At 40.9% G+C, this 16,025-nt stretch overlaps 2 protein-coding genes across 3 annotated transcripts in view; one reads left to right on the forward strand and one right to left on the reverse strand.

The window, feature by feature from the left end:
* Positions 1–261: 261 nt before the first annotated feature.
* slc9a2 (solute carrier family 9 member 2) lies at positions 262–12,354 on the forward strand. The gene is made up of 13 exons (XM_063497557.1): positions 262–523; positions 646–860; positions 945–1,193; positions 2,554–2,804; positions 2,915–3,132; positions 3,594–3,793; positions 5,538–5,627; positions 5,705–5,775; positions 6,637–6,804; positions 6,904–7,009; positions 8,698–8,814; positions 9,062–9,149; positions 11,939–12,354. The coding sequence occupies exons 1-13, from the start codon at positions 262–264 to the stop codon at positions 12,352–12,354; spliced, it is 2,451 nt and encodes an 816-aa protein (XP_063353627.1).
* Positions 12,355–13,020: 666 nt separating this feature from the next.
* Positions 13,021–16,025, reverse strand: part of mfsd9 (major facilitator superfamily domain containing 9) — an 8,029-nt gene continuing 5,024 nt past the window's right edge. The window contains exons 5-6 of one of the 2 annotated variants that reach the window (XM_063500020.1): positions 15,549–15,727; positions 13,021–15,463 (exon numbers count right to left, since the gene is read on the reverse strand). In XM_063500020.1, the coding sequence (XP_063356090.1) occupies positions 14,589–15,463; positions 15,549–15,727 (1,054 nt within the window). In that variant the 3' untranslated portion in view covers positions 13,021–14,588. Of the gene's footprint in view, positions 15,464–15,548; positions 15,759–16,025 lie in introns of both variants that reach the window. The other variant, XM_063500019.1, reaches the window with a different exon arrangement.

A 16,025-nucleotide genomic window follows, 5' to 3' on the forward strand; every position in this document is an offset into this window, starting at 1 on the left:
TGGCACAGAAACGCCTCGTCCCACCTTTTTTTATCTACCTCAGGTGACGCCCAATCAGAGCGGGGCTCGTGGTCTCACCCAATGAGTATCGAAACTCGTGGACTCAGGTAGATCGCAGGTGTGTCGTAGTCCGGCACTGTGAAGAAGACTCGATCATCCGGGACCAACTTTTGTGAAGTTGGTTAGAGTTACTGAATCTTAACAGCGCTCATATTCACGCCAGTTTGGATTACTGTGAGACTATTACTTGTTTTTTGCACTATGAATTTAGTTTTTATCAGACAAGCTGGGACTCTGCTGTTTATTTGCATGATTTTAATTCTTCTGCATGGCTCCAGAGGCGAAATACCTTCTAAACCAATTGCAGCCACTATTTTGCCATCGTTTAAGCCTAATGATGGAGTCCAGACTTATCCAGAGGACCAGAAAAATAATTTACCCGTGTTTACAATGAATTATCCAAGAATCCAGATTCCCTTTGAAATTACTCTTTGGGTGCTGCTGGCTTCTTTTGCAAAAATTGGTGAGTAACAGTCCCATATGTGCCAACAGGTGTGGTGCTTTTAATCATGCAGGCTCCTTGCGGGGAGAGAGCTGGTTTCTCATCTTGCTTCTCACTGTGACCTTTTTTCCTCCTCTTTTCAGGTTTTCATGTTTACCACAAGATCACCATCTGGGTGCCTGAGTCGTGCCTTCTCATCAGCATCGGCCTGATAGTGGGCGCTATCATGCACTCTGTTCACGAGGAACCCCCCGCTGTGCTCACCAGTAATGTCTTCTTCCTCTACATGCTGCCCCTAATTGTCCTGGAGTCAGGCTACTTCATGCCCACCAGGCCTTTCTTTGAGAACGTTGGGACGGTTCGTTTCAAATCAGGCACCATTTCTCTAACTCTGTTCAGCTTCCTGTTCACCTCTGACAGTTTTCTTGCTGTTTTCATGCAGGTGTTGTGGTTCGCCGTGGTGGGGACACTGTGGAACAGCATTGGCATTGGCATCTCTCTGTTCGCCATATGCCAGATTCCGGCCTTTGGCGTGCAAGACATCAACCTCCAGGAGAACCTGCTGTTCTCCGCCATCATCTCGGCCGTGGACCCCGTGGCTGTGCTGAACGTGTTTGAGGACGTGTCTGTGAACGAGCAGCTCTACATCGTAGTGTTCGGAGAGTGCCTCTTCAATGATGCTGTCACTGTGGTGAGTGAGCGGACTGCTATTTGTTATGAAAACACTTGACTGTGAGCAAGGGGCAATTGCAAACTGTTCTTGTGTGTCAATTGTTTTGTTCCAGTGGCAAATACACAGCCAGGTACCCAGCATGGCAGTGCAGTTTACTCTTCTGCATGTGCTCCACAAAGAGTATATATTTAGCATTTTACACAGATTTAAGAATATTTTGTGCTATTTCCCTCTATGTCACAGTCTCATACATGTAGTTTCCTGTGGAGACCATTTCAACCACCACCCACCATTTACAGACATGGTTAGGCATTTAATTTCATGACTATTACATGAAAAAAGCACATCCGCTGCTTGTCCATTCTTCCACACTCAATAAGATAAGCTCAGGTTTCTTGAAATACTGGTCACATTTGTGTTTTCCATTCTCTTCTCTGGGTTGCATGTATAAGGACAGAATGTGTGGGAGAGAACCGTCTGTGTGCTGGCAAGATTTCTAAACAGAGAAATTACTCAGGGAGGAAAAACTGAACTAAGGGAATGTTATACACATGAAACAAGTGTGTCTATAAAGCACAATTCAGTCCGTTTGCTCAGATGCTGTCAAACCAGTTTCTGGTCGCAGTTACATTTGTTTGTGTGGGTTTGTCCACATGTAGTTTGTACACAAACTCAGGGATTTAATAAACTCAGAGGAAAGTCTCCCACAGCCATAAGAAGCAAACAAAACTTCATTTGCTGTTAATGTTTTCTCCCAAACAGAACAATAGTCTGACCTTGTTAATCTCAGAACTAATCTTTTACAGACAGGCCTGTGTGTGAGCCTCTTTGTTAATGTTGGCTTTTCTATGTGCAAAGAATCTTTGTCTGTGTCTTGAACTGGATCTGATGGTCTAGCAGAACTTTTTCCACTTCATCTTGCATTTAAGTCATTAATTATCTGCACACGATGATCCCTTTTTATCCAGTTTTGGTACACGTCATGCATTTAAAAATGACGTACTCAGTTTTGAGAAATGCAGTGAAATGGTGTGGCTAAATACGCCATCGGGTTCATGCGAGTCGATGTTACTCACGTGTTTTCATGTGGCAAAAGCTTCATACTGCCCAGGCTGGAATGGCAGATTAAGGAGGAACAAAGCTGGTTACTTTACCTAATGCACCTTTTCCATGACTCAGTCAGTATGTTTGGTTAAATCTGATTATCAAATTGCAAACAATGCAGAGTAAATATTTCCAGTAAATCACTCTTATCTGGAAAGGCGTCATTAGAGGCCACAGCTCCTGACGCCACACCTGACCTCTGTCTAGCATATGTGGGATTTGGTGCATAGGTGCAAAAAAAGAAAGTGTGCATATTTATTTATTCATTTTTTAGGTGTTGTACAACATGTTCAGCTTTGTTGCGGAAATGCCGGTGGTGGAGCCGGTGGATGTGTTCATTGGAGTGGCGAGGTTCTTCATTGTGGGGCTCGGTGGGATGGCATTTGGCATCCTGTTTGGCTTTGTGGCAGCCTTCACCACAAGATTCACCTCCAAGGTCCGAGAAATCGAGCCACTCTTCGTATTCATGTACAGCTACCTGGCCTATCTGGTGGCAGAGCTGTTTGCCATCTCATCCATCATGGCGTGAGTAGGTTTTATAACATTTACAGAATTAAAAAAAGAAAGAAAGAAGAAAAACACAAAGTTTACCTAAATACTCCCCACAAACCCTCTGTGCCCATGTGCTTCTGCAGCATTATAACCTGTGCCCTCACCATGAAGTACTATGTCGAGGAAAACGTTTCCCAGCGTTCCTGCACGACCATCAGACACGTGATTAAGATGCTTGCCTCTATCTCGGAGACGCTCATCTTCTTCTTCTTAGGGGTCGTCACCATCACAACTGACCATGAGTGGAACTGGGGCTACATCCTCTTCACGCTGCTGTTTGCTTTTGTATGGAGAGGTCTGGGTAAGGAAATGACCAGCGTTATCTGTGTCATGTTAAAGCTCAGGTTTTTGTTTGACTGCAGTTACCTAGTGGAGCAAAGGCTGAGAGCTACTGCTGCTACATGTGCAAACACTGAAATGTGCAAAGAAATGCAAGGAAGACAGAAAGTGCTGCTAAGAAAATAAGCTGTGAATGTAAAAATGACATAAGTAATCTTTTAATGTTGAACCTAGCCAACCAATATTGAGCCCAGTATGTCTTCTCAGTCTGTTTTGGTTTCCACCAAAAACCACCAAAACTTTAGTCAAAAACTGAGAGCTTAATGTTGTCAAAACGCTTGTTAAATCTGAAAGGAAATGTCCAGACTTCTCTGCTGATTTATCTCTACAAACAGAGTTTTTGGCAACATAATATAATATGCAGAGCAGCTTTAAACTTGTTGATAATGAAACCTTAGATATTTTCTTGCCTCTCCTTCTCAGGTATCTTGGTGTTGACTCAGATCATTAACCCTTTCCGCACCATCCCATTCAACATGAAAGATCAGTTTGGTCTCGCGTATGGAGGTCTGCGAGGGGCAGTTTCTTTCGCCCTTGCCTTCACGCTTCCTGATACCATTGGCCGCAAACAGCTCTTTGTCACTGCCACCATTGCAGTTATCCTCTTCACCGTCTTTCTTCAGGTAAGGGAACGTCTGTGTAGGTATATTTTTAAGTCTGTATGCTCTGAATAACTTGAATGAAGGTGTTATTTCTTTTGTCCTTGCAGTGGAATGAGATAGAAAATGATTTTTTCTTTAAAATCACATTTAGGAGTGAGACAGAATCTTGGTGAGCTGTTTGGTGTCATTTTTTTCTGTCCAGTTAAAAAACAAACAAACTGAGACCCGATTCAAAATTATATGTATTATATACACTGATAAACTCAAGCTTTTAATTTCTAATCATATACACTGTTATCCTTAGAAATACAGAACATTTGTTGTATGATATATAAAATGCATGTATGCATCTGAACTTTTACCTTCCAAAAAAGACATTTTACAAAGTTCAACCTCATAGCTGCTAAAGTGAGGTGACATTACTTTGGTTCTAAACTGTATCTCTTATACTTGTAATCAAATGTTTACACACAGTCATTATGAGCATGAATGTCATTATGATTTTGGGCATTTATTGATTTCTTTGAGCTTTTCTTTTTCCAGGGTGGAATGATTGTACAGCATACATCTTTATTGACTTAAAAAACAAACAAACAATAAAAAGGATTGGCTGCACAAGTTTGAATTTATTTAGGATTTTTGTCTAATCAGCACAGGCTCATACATGCTCAGGTATATACATACACCCTCACTAATATTTAAATGCCCATTACAAAGTTGTACGTCGACCACTTTTGGTAGCCATAAACAATTCTAGCTGGATATTTGATCACTCTTCTTGGCAGAGCTGGTAGAGATCATTTAAATTGTTGCACAGACCCGGCTTTTAAGTGCAGTCCACAAACTTTCAATAGGGTTGAGGTCTGAGCTTCGAGGAGACTATTCCGGAAAGCCCGTTAGCCTGCTTTATTGATCCATCCAAAACCTGTTTTGATGTCTGTTTGACATCATTTTCCTGTTATGAAGCCCAGTTGTGTCCAAGTTTCAACCATCTGTTGATTTGAGCTGAGGTTGAAGAATTTGGAGGTAGTCCTCCTTTGTTAGTTCAGCCACTTTGTGCAGTGTACCGGCACCACTGGCAGTGAAACAGCCCCAGAGCATGATGCTACCACCACCATGCTTGACAGCTAGTACAGTGTTCCTATGATTGAAAGCCAGTGCTTTACTCGTCCAAACACACCTCTTGTCACTGTGGCCAAACATTTGTCCAGTAGCCATTTGGCCTTCTGGAGGGATTTTTAACTATCAGTCAAGCTTGAAGGTGTTGATTTTGGAGCAGGGGCTTTTTTATCGGTCAGCACTCTCTCACTGTGTCTCAACGCAAAACTTCCTTCACTGTAGACAGTGATGCTGATGTTACAGCCATTTTCATTTCATGGCAGGCTTGAGCCTCGGTGGTTGTTCCTGAACATCCTAATTAATTTCATCTCATCTGAGGGTGACAGTTTGACGAGGTCTGGAAGAAGACCCAAAGCGGTGACACATGTGAATAACTTGACTTAACTTTAATCTGCTGCTTTTTAGAAATGAGAGACGTTTCTAACTTGTCGCTGTAGCTACAACTACAAGTTGTAGTTAATAACTAATTTCTTGTTTTTCAAAGTCATTAAAGCTGTATGGGTATGTATCCATGTATGGGTAACCCTGGGAAAAGAAATCATTAAAATCCCCAAATTACCATGACATTCATGTCTATGATGAGTATATGAACTGGATCTACAACTCTAGTGTTCGAAGTAATTTGTGTTTTTCTTTTTTCCCTCAGGGCATCAGTATCCGACCTCTGATTGAGTTCATCAATGTCCGAAGAACAAACCGCAACCTTGACACCATTAATGTAGAGATTCACTGCAGGGTAAGTCACAGACTGCATGCACGTATCAGACAGTACATTTCTGCACACGGTGCTGACAGATCGCGCTTTGCTCGCAGCTCATGGAGCATACAATGGCAGGCATAGAGGATCTCTGTGGGCAGTGGAGCCGCTTCTACTGGAAGGACAAGTAAGATTTTTTTGGCATCGCGGTTTAATCTGTTTTATTTTTTTATTTATCAGTAAATTAGCAGATATTGCTCATCAGATCTAATGAGTAGTGAATAATACTGTATGATTCACAGTAACAACAATAAAACAAACCCTAAAGGGAAGGGTTTTAATTTCTGTCTTGTCTGTCTGAGGTGTCATTACACAGTGCTGCTGATCGCATATTAGGACTGTGTGGGAATGCTGACGGCTAGTCAGACTTGGTGTCATGTTCAACTTTCATGCAATGCGTTTTTTCTTCTTGAAGCTTTGATATGTTTCACCCCCACCAGTTCCTCATTCCTGCTTCTCGTTACCACTGTTCTTTTATGCCACAAACACTGTATCCGAAAGTTTGAGTCCATCTGATTTGCAAAAATTCTATTTGTCAACTTGTTTTTACTATTCACTAATGCTTTCATGCATACTTAGCAACTGATCAGCAAAAAAAGGGCTTTCTGAAGGTTATTCATATTAATAGTTTATCTACAGTCTTTCAGGCAGTTCAACAGGATGCTGATGTTAAACTTAGAATACATAATTAGGCATAATTATCCACAACTGGCTGAAAATACAGTAACTCAAATGTGTTGATGGGATGCTGGGAATGTCCAGTAGCAGCACATATACAGATAAAACATACCTCATAATTCACAAAAGATTCTTTACATTACATGCCTACACAAATTTAGCGGTTTTGACAGTTTGACTGATATGCAAATTTCAAAGCTGAGTGTTTTAAATAATAAAGCCGGTAATGCCTTATTTTTCTTGTTGTCCGCAACTTGCATGAAAACACCATAAACTATATATAAAAAAAACTTCTTTCTCTCAATGTCAGGTTTATGAAGTTTAACAACAGAATCCTGCGTAAGATCCTCATCCGAGACAGCAGGGCAGAGTCCAGTATTGTGGCGCTCTATAAGAAGCTAGAGCTGCAGAATGCCATGGAAATCCTGGACACAGCGTCCGGAGACATCAGCGCTGCTCCTTCCATCATCTCCCTCTCGTACGTATGATTTTTGCATTCATCACATCACTCTCCCTTCTACCTGTCAAGACCAAATGTAGAGTTACTAATGACTGCTTATTATTTTCTCCAATAAAGCGAGGAAAAGAAAAGCTCTTCTAAACTCCAGAAAAAGTACCTGGCTGCTGACCTGAGGAACATCCACGACATCCTGTCCAAGAACATGTACAAGATCAGGGAGCGGGTAAGATAAAGGAAGGATCTTCGCTGTATGCTCTTTTTTTGGTTTCTGTTTAGTTTGTCTATCACAGTGTCAGAAAGTAGCTGCAAATTTAATCAGATACTGCACTTAAATAGTTTTAATTGATTTATGCTTGTGGTAGTTCTTCCACTTTCTTTCATTTTGGAACAAATGTTGTGCTTATTCTCTGCTACATTTTGTTGAAATTACACTAAAGGCCTATACAATTAAAAAAACTATACCTATAGTTAAACATTAAACTCATTAAAACAGCAAACTAGTTGGAAGCACCTGTCATATTTGACATGTTTGAGTGCTGAGCCGAAGGAGCTGAAGAACAGAAGAAGCTGTTTAAATTCCAGACAGGTTAATATAATATATAATGTATAAAAAGCTTCCTTTTTACAACAAAGCAATTTTTGTATCTTTGATTTATTTAATTACTTAATTTGAATTATTACACGTTGCTGATATACTTTTTGCAGTTTGAAATGTTAAGATCTGTACATATCATTCATTTTTACATCAACGTTTCTTTAGTCTGAAGTTGGTGACGGATCTCTTCAGTGCCGATGGAGCAATTTCCAGCTACACTGACATGAATAATACACAAAAACTATTACTACCATAGTGCAAAAACTAATACCACTGCTTTTCAAGCTTTTGCGTTTTAAGCGTTGTCATTGTCAACTTTTGGCAGATGACGGCACATCTCAGAAGTGTGAAACTCGAACGTTTGTTTGTTTTGCATACATGGTAACGTAGTTCAGCATCAGCTTTGCACGTGCTCAACTGCTTAAAAACAATTAAAACCCCTGATAAAGATGACTAAAATAAAGCCACGTGCAGCTGCACCTCTTTGCATTTTACTTGAAAAACATGAAGTTTGAAAAATGTCCGTTAATTTGACACAAACGAGAAAAGAGCCCCTCGATGTTGTTCTGTTTCTCATACTGACGATCCCAACAAGTGAAACTCGGTGCTGTTTTGCATAGCCACAGGCAGTGGCCAGCAGTACTTTTCCATTAGTGGCGTGACATCACCCTTTTAACAGACTCTTTGATGCTTTGGTGGGGTTTCTTCTGTGGTTTGTTTAGCAGTTTATCACATCACCTTAATAGCTCCTTGTTTCAAGTCTTTTTTTCACATATTTGTGATTCTTTCACACAAAACTGACATCACCGTGTCACTATTAATTTATTTTTAAAATGCATTATATTTGATAAAAATGCTAACTGTAAACTGTGTTGGCCTCTGGTGACATCATACAGGACCATATTATTGTCATGCGACCTCTCTATAAAACACAATGGTGACCTTTGGAAGGTTTTAAAGGCAGTTGTGTTTGTTTTTGGTTTAACTAATGGCTGCAGGTCAGAACCAGTGGTTGGTTTACTGCATGGAACAGGTTAAGGTAGCAGTCCACATACAGACACCTACCCCTGCCTCAAACAGTTGTTTCCAGTTTTGGTGGCGTAATCTGAGCTTTAAACAATGCAGTCCCCACTAAGAACGTCTGAACCGTCCATTCGTGGGAACCTCTGTTGTCCCAAGTCCCCGGCATTGACAGTGGTCATGGATTTTGTTTATGGAGTTTTTAAGTCTATATCTTCACTGTGTGTTTGCCATGTGTGTTTCTCTGACCTTCTGTTATTTGTAATTAGATAATTAATTTATGTATTTGGACTTAGACGGTGGCATATAGAGGAAAGCATGCTCTGCCCAATGACAGCCAGACCAGAGAGATACTGATCAGGCGCCATGCCACCATTCGACGAAGCCTCCGACCTCGTAGTTTTCAGTCATCGGTAAGCTACCATGCCCAATTTATTTGTATTATTTTAATTAATTATTTATTTTGTTGGGAGCGTGGGTTGGGATTTTAGGTACATCCCCGGGGTCTTAATTAGAAGTACTTTGGGCAAATAACAGTCACATTAAAAATGTTCTTTCTGAGCTGATTATCTCTTGACCTGCAAACACATGAAATTCAGACACTAGATTAAATGTTCTCACCCCTTTTCATCAAGTTTTTTTTCCCATTGTTATTCTTAGAATGTGCCCAGGACACACAAGTATTTCTCGCTTCCTGCTGGAAAGAGTCTGGAGTCAAGATTTGATGCTGCGAGGTGGCACTACACAGGTAAACTGAGATTATCTCTGAAATCCCTTAACACAACCTTACCCTTCATATAAATGAGAATAAATGATGAAAAACGTCACTTCCTTACAAAGTTTGCAATTTTTCAACCTGATTCGAGCCTAAATTCATCAGAACTGAAATGAATTGTCTTTTCTCAGCAGTGTGCACAGAACAAATGAAGTGCTTTGTAGATAATTAATCTGAATCTTAGGAGCAGGACTCCCTTTACAATTCTGTCTGTATATGAAACCCCTGCACTACAAGCTGTTTTCATTTTCTTGTCCCACTCTTCCTTTTTCAGTTCATCTCCCTCTCATTACATCTGTCTGGCCCGGAAGCTGCCGCCAGTCCCCTCCGAGACCTCCCCAAAACCGCTGCCTCGATTCTTGCTTACGCTATCTGCCATTATCTACTAGAAATGCAGTCAAATATAAATGAGGACGTGGTCCAAGCTAGTAAATTATCTCCCTGGTATCAGAAAACCACCCCTAAAAATATTAATAAGACTTTGTCAGTCTCATTAATGTCACAGTGTGTGTCTCCTGAAAAAACAGAAACCCCCTCCCCAAAACAGAGCGATGTGCACATATAAGAATGTGCCACAGTGGTGGCTCTTTTTTGTATGTAAATTAGTATTAGTAGATCAGCCTGTGACGACTGCCCCAGCAAATTTGCTCCATAGCCTGTAAAACAAATTAAATCCTGCTTTCTTATAGGCTCCTGCTGGGTAAATTGATAAGTGATCGTCCTAAAGTCTGCAGTACAACAGCAAACCTTACTAATACAAACTGAATTATGGAGAACCTTAAACACATTTTGATCATTTAATACCAAAAGGGAGAGCTTGTAGATATAAATCTACATTCAAGACAGCAGCTTGACAAGTAGATTTTATCACAGAAGCGTAATGTTCATGGTTCACCAGCAGCTTTAAGAGGCTGTTCTTCAAAATGTCCAGTTTTTACCAGCAGGTTATGGCATGAAATTGAAAACAGGTTCAGGTTAGTTTGTACTTGTGGTTAGATTTGTTCTGCAGCAAGTCATCAATCCTACCATGCACACTCTCAATGCAAACACAACAGACAACAAATAAGCATAGTACAAAATACTGGAAACAACAACTAATAATAAGCATTGTGTAACCCACACAGTAACAAAACTATAATTTGTCCATCCAACCAATGGCAGCTAGAACAAAGCACTTGTAATGCTCATTTGAATGATTTGTACCACTTTGTTGGTTTCTTGAGTGGCTGGTTTGTGCATTGCTAGAATTTGTAGGATGGCATCATTTCACCTTCCTTTCATAAAGGATGGTTCAGTGCATCCTCTGCTAAAGGAAATGATTAAAAAGCACTGAAGCCTTTTTCCTTATGTTAGGGTTCAATTCAAGCAGCAAGGCTTTTTGAGGCCTTATCTGTGATCCTGAATTGACTGTAGGAATAGATGTGAGTGTGTGTGTGGCTGTTTATCCTCATGGGTTAGCTCTATGATGGTCGCAGAAATGTGCTTCAACTGGATGAATGAAAATGGATGAATAATTTACCCACGTTATTCGTGGACAAGAAAACTTGAACAGTTTTGCCTTCCTCATGAAGCGTATAGACTCAGATCATTAACCGGCTCTTGTCCAACACCACTATGAGGTCAACATTTATGATGCGAGTGCAAACGCATTGCCATGAAATGTTTAGCTCCACGATCAGGTCAGCATCTGATTTGTGAATCAGCACAGGCAAGGTTTAGGACATTGACCTTACCTGTACTTTGTGATTGATTCTACTTGACAAGTTGTTGGTATAGTAGTTAAACATAGCCATGTTGTCATAGTGAGCGTGTTAGGATGCTGATGTCCTGTGCAGAATTTTTTTTTGTCTCATCTTAAAAATCAGCTAAATATGGAGCTTTTGATAAAGTTTTAGACCACCACTTGAATTTCAGATAATGTCATGCAGTTTTTAATAATGTTACTTACCATGACTTCCAGCTCTGTTTCAATAATCCAGAACTATTAAAAGGCTCAGTTCACCCCAAAATCAAACACAGGCATTTTACCTCTGGCCTGTAGTTCAGCCAGCCAAAGTAAGTGTGCCTTTTGGTTTTTGAGCATCAGCAGATCAGTTTCACTATATTCAGTATAATTACATTTAATTTCAGTTCCATTTTATATATATTGTGCCAAATGAAGTTGCCTTTTATTGTAAGGTAAAAACCCTACAATAATTCAGAGAAAACCTGACAACAGTCAGGTGACTCTATGATCAAGCACTGGGCTGACAATTTAAAGGAAAACCTCCCTTTTTAACAGGAATAAACTTACAGCAGAACCTGGCTCAGGTAGGGGCAGCCCTCTCCTCTGACTGCTTGGGGGTGACGGGAGGGAGACGGGATGAAAAAGATGTGGAAAAGAGACGGAGCTTAATAATAACTAATGATTAAATGCAAAGTGGTGTAAAGGAATACAGTGTGAAAAGATGTGAGTGAAGAACCCCCCAGCAGCCAAGGGTCATTGCAGCATAACTAAGGGAGGATTGAAGGTCACCTGATCCAGCTCTAACAATAAGCTTTATTAGAAAGGACGTTTGCTCTCTTTTAGTAGTCCCTATTCAGCAGAAGGCAGAAATCTCTGGAAACTTCGACCTGGATGGATAAATATGACTGAATTTCAAATATGGATTTGAAAATGGGATTAACTGGTCTACCTCCTACTCATGTGTTTCAATGTTGTTTACAAGCTGTTGTATGAGTGTACTTTACCATTTTACTTTTTGTTTTCAATCTCATCCCAGATGATCATGAGACCCTGTCAGAAGTTGCCTACCCATCTCAACGCTCCCGGTTTGGCAAGCCCGCACGCTCCTCCTCCAAAGCCATGATGCCTCTGCACAGGCTGGGCACTCTGGAAGAAGTACCATCTACTGATGCTCTGAATGAAGAGAGCAGCAGTACGGGGCAGGGTGTGTTCAGGACAAACTCCTCCTACAGTGATTCCCGCGTGCCTCGTCCTCGCCGCTTAAATTCCTCATTTGATGATAACAACAGTTCAGTGGATGACTTAAGAAATGTTCACGAAGAAGACGGCGCAGAGCAAGTTGGGCAGTGTCAGCCTTCGTCTCCAGCGCCAGGCTGGGCGGCTGAGCCCAGAGAGACCACGGCTCGAAACCCTCTGCTCAGGCGGCCTCAGTGGAACCCCAAGAAGAAATAACACCACCACCACCTAATCAAGCAGCTGGAAGTTTCTGCTTATGACTGTAAGCTCAAATAACTTTAAAGGCATTTAGAATAACATTGAAGGTGTCTTCATTACTCACTAGAGGTAAAGCGGTCTTCAAAATGAGCCAAAATGGACTAACGCTTCAGTGTCACACTCCTCAGAAGCAAAGTGAACTGTAGCAACTGTACTGTAAATAAACTGTCAGCTGTGAGACTTTTTACACATGTACTTATTTTAACTAGTCTTAGAAAATAATTTTAAATGTCTTTTTTTTCTTCATGTAGGAGTTTTTAAATGTGGAAGGTGATGTTAATTAAACTATTTTATTATACAATGTTTGCCCTTTGTGTAAATAGGATAGTTTTTTTGTATTTTATTGTCCGTCTTGTGTGATAGTTACATGACTGAAGATGTACATTTTGTGTGTATATAAATGGTTTTTAGTCAAACAAGCTGTTTTTGCGCAGTACAAAGTACTTTTTGAATGCCTGACAATGATGGTCCATCTGGCCCAGCTGCTTTCCTTTATTCTGTAATAAATTTTCTTTGTTGAAAGCTCTTCTGATAAGTTTTAAGGTTTGTGACACTGAATAAAATGTCAGATATTAAAAGTGAATGCTTTTAATATGGTTAAAAATACAATTCAGGAGACAGACACAAAAGTAGAAACTGTTTATTTGCTGTAACAGTTTTTTGGGCCTTAGTGTGGCAGGTCCTTCATGGAGCATAGAGATAAATGTAAAAGCGTTTCCGATTGTTCCAGAGAGGTGTACTATGAAGGAAGTTCAACACAGCCAGGCTTTCTCTGAGTTAGCTGGCTTGACAAAACCTATGATGGCGGTTATTAACTTTGTCTGCCAAGTCAGACTTTCTGCTTCAGGCTCCGTGTGCAGTTACATAAAAAGGGGCGTTTCACATGTCACATGACACTCATCCCACACAGCAGGATCCCTGTGAGCGCCACCTACTCCAACCAGAAACGACATCAGATGATGACTGACTAGTGATGAAAAATCTATAAACAATACCAACATGTAAAAGTAAAAGACAAGACAGGAAATGAATGCTGCAGAAAATTCTTAATCTGCTTATTCAGTGCAGAGAGTGGTAGAGTACACATTTTAATTCAAGTTAATTATTTTAATATTGAGTGCACTCTCATTTCTAAAGCGATGGCTGCACATTAAAACTCTGAAACTTTATTGATTGAACAGGTAACCTTGTTCTGTGTGCGTGAGAGAGTAAAAGAGACTAAATAGATTAAAACCAAGTATAAAAAGGTTGACATTTTCTGCATCATTGAATGCATGCACAGTGACATTGCAATGCACGGTTGGCTCTGCTGTTATTTTTACAGCTGGGCTTAATTTGTGCCCCTAGTAACGGCTCGCACATATAATGCATATTTGCACAGCTGAAAATTTGCACTTACAACATGCTGTAAATAAAAGAATTGTGACACAGAAAACTTTAACACCATAGTGAGTTCTGTGTTTCATCTCACTTCATATTACACCTCTCTGGCTCTGAACATTATTTTGTTCAAAATAATGTTATAAAAATAACTTAAAAACAGTGAATAACAAATACGCATTTAAGCCTCTAATTAGGTAAATTAACAAATCTCTATTCTTTATGATCAGTCAAAGAGGAACATTAGATCAGATACTGCTATAAAGACCATTTCGGATACTTTGCATTAGAATAAAAAAACATTTTACCCACTGAGGTAAAATGTGTAAAAATCAAACTCATACCAAAAATGTAATAGCCTGCCTTTGATAGTCATCTTTTTAATTTTTATTTAATGAATTAAGTATTATTTCAATTAAATCACCCTCCTCTTCGGGCATGTAGTGCATCATAAGCAGACCTGCTTTCATCAACTCCAGCTAAATTGCAGTGGTTATAAAACTTCATTAAAAATAAAGACTACAGTAGTTTGTGCCCAAAGGTTACTGTCAAACGTCAGCATTTTGCAGCCGTGTCTTCATTCCTACAGTGCACGTGACTTTTGATTCACCTGTCCCCGAGACGAAGACTTCAGTGCTGGTGTGATTGAAACGTCACAATATTTCCACCGTGATGTCATCGCACCAACAGAAGGGCTATCCTGTTTAAGAATAACACGTTCGAGTTGGCTTCACCGTTCCCTCGAGGAGTCTGCTGTTCATTGTCCCAGCTGGTCTCCTGCAGTTAAGAGCACTTCTTTGTGATTTCAAAATTCATTTAGAGTTTCTGAGTTTGGCTGTTTTTGTCATCTCCCTCGCGTCCCATTTGGGGATTCTGATGAGTAGTAAAGCCACAGCTGCGAGGGCCAGCACCACTCCTAGACTTGGGGGGCCGCAAGGGCTGAACTCTTGCGCCAAACCAGACAGGAGAGGAGCCAGGATTCGACCCACAGCTGTAACTGACTGCCCGGCTCCAATCAGAGTCCCGCTGGCCTGGACCCCGCCCCTCTGCAGCTCCAAATCTGTGATACATGTCCGTCCGATAGTGGTAGAAATGGCAAAGAAGGTGGAGGTGAGCAGCACCTGCCAAACATTCGGCGCAGCAGCATAGAGGAAAATAAGCGTACAGGTGAGCACCGTAGAATGAAGCAGTAAAGCGGGCATGTTGTTCTTATACAGCTGCGTGACTGGCCCCACCAGGAACCCAGCCAGGGCCCCTAGAGTGCTGCTGTAGCTGATCAGGTAACCGGTCATTTTTGGTTTGAGTGAAAAGCGCTCCTCCATGGCCAAAGAAAAGTTACTGTAGTAGAGCATGATAGCTATGGCCATCAGAAGACGCACGAGGAAGAGGTCCCACATGTCAGATGAGGCCACTATGTGGATCCTGGAGCCTACTGAGGACAGCTGTTTCCAGACTGGCTGAAGAAAAGACACATCCCTCCACCTGAAACCACCACGATGCTTTGCAGGAGATTTAGACTCTTGCTGCGTCTCTGCTGTCAGCAATGGGTGGTGGCTATTTGTATGAGAACCATTCTGTACAGATTTACTAAAGTGGTTTTCGTGATACCCTGTACTCGTGTCGTTTCTGCAGACAGTGTCATTACGGTCAGCCACCGTCTCACTCTGTGGTATCATCCATACGAGGCCTGCAATGACAGACATGCTATATTGATATAAATTTTAATTTTTACCTTCATGAACTCAGTTTATTAATCTAATTTTCCAACTCACCCGCATTAATAATGAAGATGGCTGCACAAGTAAAAGAGGATGTATAAAAGCCTCCTTCATGCTCAGTTAGGTAGCCACCCACCACAGGGCCCAGGATGAAGCCCACGCTGGAGGCTGCATTGAAATGTCCCATCACTAGAGGGCGCTCTGAAGCAGACACCAGGTCAGACAGCAGAGCTCTGCAGATGGAGAGTGAGTGCTTGAACAACCCTGAAACAGAAGACACACTGAGAAGAGGCAGCAGACTAACAGTCTACTTAAAAGGCTCTCAAGCCACACAACTGTTAATACTTAATCTAAGATTGATTTATTAATCGGATTATATCTAATATAGGTAAGTGGACGTGATAAAATGTGCTTAAACCAAAGTGCAGAGTGCCCCCTGCTGTTTTCTAATGAAACGAAGCAAACAAAAAAAGCTGCTAAGCATTTATATTTCTGACAATAAGGTAGGTTTGAGTTCATAACATGAAGCTT

This window comes from Pelmatolapia mariae, linkage group LG16_19 (assembly GCF_036321145.2).
Source record: "Pelmatolapia mariae isolate MD_Pm_ZW linkage group LG16_19, Pm_UMD_F_2, whole genome shotgun sequence".
Classification (NCBI taxonomy): domain Eukaryota; kingdom Metazoa; phylum Chordata; class Actinopteri; order Cichliformes; family Cichlidae; genus Pelmatolapia; species Pelmatolapia mariae.